This window comes from Nematolebias whitei, chromosome 13, assembly GCF_014905685.2.
Source record: "Nematolebias whitei isolate Nwh7 chromosome 13, NemWhi1, whole genome shotgun sequence".
NCBI classification, from domain to species: domain Eukaryota; kingdom Metazoa; phylum Chordata; class Actinopteri; order Cyprinodontiformes; family Rivulidae; genus Nematolebias; species Nematolebias whitei.
The window spans coordinates 18,058,388-18,064,684 of NC_056510.1; the positions used below are offsets into that span (position 1 = coordinate 18,058,388).

At 43.1% G+C, this 6,297-nt stretch overlaps 1 protein-coding gene across 1 annotated transcript in view; it reads right to left on the reverse strand.

Moving 5' to 3' along the window:
• The window catches only part of marchf4 (membrane associated ring-CH-type finger 4), a 15,522-nt gene extending 10,157 nt beyond the window's left edge, over window positions 1–5,365 (reverse strand). Inside the window, exon 1 of the mRNA XM_037686393.1 lies at window positions 4,917–5,365. Coding sequence (XP_037542321.1) covers window positions 4,917–5,297 — 381 coding nt within the window. The 5' untranslated portion in view covers window positions 5,298–5,365. The remainder of the gene's footprint in view (window positions 1–4,916) is intronic.
• Window positions 5,366–6,297: the final 932 nt, after the last annotated feature.

Consider the following 6,297-nt stretch of genomic DNA (forward strand, 5'->3'; position numbering starts at 1 on the left):
TCTGATAACTGATAATTTTCTGACAAGCTGATCCTTTAAAACAACAGAATCCTGAAACTCATATTAAAGGGCTAGCTTAGATTTTTTTGTGTGTGTGTTTCTAGAAAGATTAAGAATAAATAATATCGTACCTGTTGTAGATACCTTTTGGAATTACCTCAGATTTGGAAAAATTAGGTTTAATCCTGGTTAACGAGTAAACAGCTAGTCCAAGCAGGATCACAAAAAAAAAAAAAAAAAAAGATTGCTGTTGCAAACAAATCCAGGTCAACAATCCACTTTTAACTGAGTCTTGACAAAACTAGTCACTGACCTTAGGGTCTACAAATTGCTTCATTTGATCTGGACCCAAATGTAGTCTTATGTGGGCCCAGACTGGTCTGGATAAGACTAGCTGTGTCCCAATCCAATGGCCGCATCCTTTGAAGGATGCAGCTGCTGGATTGGGACACAGCTTGTTATATATACTGTAACATTTATTTTAGGTGGCACAACTTTTATGTCACTTACGGTAATTAATATATCATTACACAGATTTTCTACCATTTAGAATAATACATTTCGGGCAGCATGGTTTTTCCTGCATTTACAGCAGTTATTTTTAGGTGGTGTGCTTCTTTTTTTTTTTTTTCAAGCTTTTACTGTAACTCGTTTTAGGTGGCGCTGCTTTTCTAGCATTTACGGTAACACCCATGTGTGGCTAGTGTTTTTCCTCTGCTTCACTCTGCAGAAAGAAGCTAAAACCATCCCTTTAACAACCATAGTACCAAAAAAAAAAAAAAAATCTTACAAGGATCCAATTACAGACTTCTTTCTTTGTATGGAGTTAAATTAAATTAGAATACAATTGTCTCTCAATGGCTGCCTCTCTGTTATTTTTAGAGGGATGCTTAAAGGAAAAAGCTCTGCCGTTTCCCCTCCCTTCTTTACTCTGTCTTGACTAAGCCTTGGGGATGGAAGTGTTTTGGAGGTGGACTGTCAGATCAGATCCTGGCTGACTCGTTCTATGTGACAACCTAGAGGCTAAAAGAGAATAGAGGATAAGTAATGTCCACACTGACTGTAACATACAGAAATACGCTCATCTCTCTGTCCAAATGGAGCTGCATTCTCCTCAGTCTCATTTACACCTCAGATCCATATCTGGACTCCACCCAAACCAACAACTCACAGACCACAGGAAAAAGGAAGGGTGGTGAAAGATAAAAAATGTGCATATTAATAAGAGGGGATGGAATGAAGTGCTATCGACTCGCCGAAGCATTAATGAGATGTGTTGGAGGAGGCCATGGGAAATATTGTGTACTTTTTTGAAGGCGGTACTTTGTATGCGCTGCAGAGCGTGCTGTGGAGTTTCTGAGAAAACAATGATGACGCCTTGTCTTTGAGTTTCATAATGGACCCCATGTCAGTAATAATTACAAAGTCTGAGCCCAGAGGTGAACTGATACACCAAATTGCTGTTGGAGTAATTAGCAGATGAAACACGAGGAGATTATAGACGAACACAGCGTAACAAGCATGAAACGACACAATAAATCTGCTGCTGGGTTCAAGGAAACGCAACAGACAGCTGGATTAGAAGTTATCTTCACTTCAGTTGTACTGCCCGATTGTTTCAGGATCTCCAGAACCAGCTGGTGATTTTTCGTCAAAGCTCTGTCAAACAATAATGCACCTGCATATTTAAAATTTAATGCTCGTATTTTATTCATCTCCTTCTCATGTTCCTGTCCTCGTTGATGGGGTGTGACATTAATAAAGTTCCCAAGTGTTGTTAACCTGAAGGCTCCTTCCTGTCATTGTTATTACTATTAATACTTGTGTCTCTTTCCAGGTGGCGTGCACGAGCAGCAGTGCCAGAGGTGCTATTTGATTTTGCCATGCCTGTAATGCTTTGAAGTGTTGGACTGTAATGAGTTGTTTCTGCATTTCTGTATATTTTCCACACTTGTCAGCCACCAGGACGAGTTCTTTCATTATCCCTTCTCTGCTGTCTTTTATGCAATGAGATAAAGGGAGGAAGAGTCCAGCTCTTCATCTGCGTGGCTGCCCTAACAACACAAAGGGAGACTTTTTTTTTTTTCCTAAATGGGGAAAGAAGGCTGAAAACCAGTGAGTTTTTGATATTTTGATGTTCTTGAAAGAGGACACAGGTTATTTAATTCCTCATTAAGACCAAAGGATGGTTACCAATTTGTTAATAACATGCTGACTGAACATAAAATACAGTTATGTTTAATATTTCTAGATACGGTCAACATCATCTTTTAGACAGAGTCGTAATTCACTGTAATTAGGTGAGATAAACATTTTGCTGCTGTAAAATTGTAAATATATGAGTATGACATTGCAGTGAAATAAATATAAATCCTGTGAACTTTCTTTGTGTTAAAGTATCTCACTGGACCGCGACTCGTTGGCAAATAGCTTTCGTCAGGGAGTCTCCAGATTGTCTTACGGTGTTCGCATTAATTCGCTCAGTCCAGTTACTTAAGTTATGAGATTTGCTCTCAAAAGAGGCACAGAGCGGTTGCAGACGTCTCAGACCAGCTTGAATTTTGTTTAGGGTGTCTCCAACTTGTCTCGAGAGCACCAGAGCTGTATTTTAACACCTGCCATGGGAGCTCTCCTCTGACAGAAAACATCCACTGCTCATGTCCAATTCTAAAACCCATGCTGTCTATAAATAATATTGATGGAAAAACTGCTTCAAATCTGTCTATATTCATTTTGAAAGCATACTTGAGCAAATTAAATCAGAAATAAGGTGCAGCTGCCACAGTGGGTACAACAAAGTTTAGGTGTAGCTGGACAACAAACTAATGTGAACAAGCAAGAAAGCAGTTTTGTGAGCCGTGTGAACAAAGATAGGCTGTTTAAGAACTGGTGCTCAAAACACTGACACATGGCTGGTTGTTTGGCTGCAAACACTCAGAATTCAATGAGACTGCAACAGAAAAAAACCAAAAAACAAGCTGGCCTTTTGATGGACTGACAACCTGCACCCCATCACCCAATGGCTGCTGGACATACAGTATTTGAGCTTCCTGCAATCCTGCATGGAAAAGCCGGTGGATGGATGGATGGATGGATGGATGGATGGATGGATGGATGGATGGATGGACGGATGGATGGATGGATGGATGGATGGATGGATGAATGGATGGATGGATGGATGGATGGATGGATGGATGGATGGAGTGAAAAATCTGCTTATTTTCTTTATCCTGCAATTTTGAGTGACTAAGCAGTCTCCAACAGTCACAGACCAATGAGCCACCACCTTTACTTGTCAGTCATGTTAAAGTAATAAAAGAAAGTCTAACTGGAACAACACTGTTATTACACTTGAAAAAAAGTGCATGCATGTCAGTTCATTCCAATAATTTATTCACGTTTAGAATATAAAATACTGCAATAAAAAAGCAACTGAATCACCTTTTGATGAAAGTCTACTTTTTTTTTAAATTTTACATCAGAAATTAATAACTGAGCAGTGACTACTGAAGCGTGTTTGTCTTTCAACCCTCCTGCCCTTGGGTCAAAATAGCCTTATTCTTTTGCCTCTTGAACAATATGCATATAACCTCCCGAGACTCCATTGTCTATCTAAAGACTCTGACTTTCTGCATCAAAAATATTTTATTTTGTCAAGCGTAGACTTGTTTTCTTTATTTAGAGAGAGAAGATTGTATTTTTTTTATTATTTAATATGTTTATGAAATGTAATAAATAAAATAAATAGTAATAATAAATTAAAAATGAATTTCACAACTGGCAGCACGGTGGTGCAGCTGGTAGAGCTGCTGCCTCTCAGCGAGAAGGTTGCTGGTTCAAATCCTGGTCTGGGGACCTTACTGGGCGGAGTGTGCATGCTCTCTCTGTACGTGCATGGGTTTTCTCCGGGTACTCCGGTTTCCTCACAGACCAAAAACATGCATAGGCTGATTAATTGGTAACTCTAAATTGTGCCTAGAGTGAGAGGGTGGATGGTTGTTTGTCTTATTATGTGTCCCTGTGATGGACTGGAGACCTGTCCAGGCCCCGCCTCTCGCAGTGACTGCTAGACATGGGTACCAGTGAGCCTTGCAACCCGAAAAAGGAAGAAGTGGGTAAATATAATGGATGGATGAATTTCATAATTGTTCAAAGCAATGTTTTATTTTACGTATAAGGTTGAACTATATGTACCAGGAGGGAAAAATATAATAAAAACACATCAAACAAAAGCCAGGGACTCAGAAGGATACAACTGGTCAAGGGGGGCCAGCAAGGTGGCCATTGCCCATCCCCCATGGTGGCACCCCTGGGTCACCAGCTTTTGTTACAATAATTTTGTGAGTTGCAAGCTAAAATGTTTTTGAACCACCAGTGGCAGTTCTCGTGGGTGACTGGCCACATTGGAAAAAACATCTTGCCATCCCATTTGTGTATTAGTTGATGCATTTAAGCCACAGAACTATAATCTATCCTAACTCGCTGGTTGGAATTTGCACCCGTCTTGACGTTCAAAATGATTTTATCCCCAAACAAAATTGGGAATTTCACCAGGAGAGACTTAAAACTAACATCATTATTCAACATCTGATTGGGTCTTTGTTAGATGAGTGAAACATGAACACATGCAGGGTTTTTTTTTTTTTTTTTTTTTGTATTTAAAGTAATTCAGAGCTATAGAAAAATGGCCGGAATGCAACAAAATATTAAGCCAAGAAGAAAAACTTTTCTTGCAGCAATACATTTTTTCCAATGTTAAAACGGGAGGGGGGGGGGGGGGGCATCTTGGCATGGGGAAAAAAAAAACCCAACCCCACCTATCAGCCACTGGAACCACATGGCTTATTAAACCTAAAATCAGTTGTTTAAACGCATCAGACACATGTCCTGACAGATCAATGAAATAGTTTACTTACATGTTCTGGTCCTTGGAAGCAGATCCTGCACACGGGCGTCCTGAAGCCACTCTCCGTGTAGCTGTTGAGAGAGAACCTCTCCTCCAGCTTGCCCTTCGAGCAGTCATCGGAGGAGCTGCTGCAGCCGCGCAGCGCCGCCGACAGCTCCGCCGCGTCCACCCAGCCCGCCACCGGCCGCTCTCCGCCCGGGGCCCCGGCGGCTCCGGCCCCCGCGTGGCTCCGCGCCAACGTGTTGTTGTTGTCCGGGACGGGGGCGCTCGCCTCATCCGACGCTTGTCCGCTCATGGGGGTCAGCGGCGCCGGTGGCCCGAGAAGGAGCACCCTCAGGTCACCAAGCAGGACGCAGCAGCGGCTCTTCAGCATGCCCCGGCTGCGCAGCATCGGGCTGGATCCGGCCACAGATCACAGCACCACACCAAGGTGCTCGTGCGCTGTCATAAGAAAACACCTCTTCGTGTGTCGCTGGGTGAAACTGGGGGGCGTTTTCCAGCGTCTGTCCGGGGGCTTTTTGCAGCTGCTTTTTAAATTTTAGTTGGTTCCGGAAGGCGTCTTATTCCAACAGTGCGAGTTTTATTTCCTCCCCACGAAGGTGTAAAATAAATCCCATGGATGCAAACAAGTGTCTGAAGCCATTAAGTTCACTAAATGAAGCAACCAGAAGAGGAAAGTCAAATGTTAGACTGATGGGAATATACATTCATGTAATCAGGCTGTTCGGTCATTTCATGGCCTTAATGGTCTGCTACAACATAAACTAAGACAGGCTTCTTCCTTCAGCTTCACAAACCAATATCTAAAGCTGCCTGCACAAAGACAAATATGCAAAATCAACATTTCTGCAACAAGGAGAGGCGCGTTTCCAAGCTCAGAGCTGTAATGAAGCCAATCGATAGTGTGCCATTATGGGGAGCAGATTCTGCCTTACCTGCTTAGCTACACCGATCTCTGTACAATTTCAGGATTTATTTTGCTCCACAGATTTTTTCTTTTTCTTCTTCTTCTCCAGCGCAGACTGCGGCTCGTTCACGCGTCTCTCTGTGAAGCTTTCATTCCCACATCCTCAGATCTCCACGTCCGGGTTTAGATCCATCCGGTAAGATCCAGCTGGACCGTCCTGCTCCGACTGAAAGCATCCGTGGCCCCGGGATTGTCCTGCGATCATTGGCTGCTGGGTCGGTGCTGCAGCTTCAGCACCATGATGCCTGGGACAGCTCCCAGACGCTGCACGTCACCGGCGCACGGTGATGCAAGCAGGCGAACCATCCCTCCAACTGTGCGCACACACGCAGGGACAGGGTTCATTAACCACCGACGGCCTGGGCTCAAAATGCAAGAACTACCAAAGGAGGGGAGGTGCTTCATAACTAACCAACACACTCTT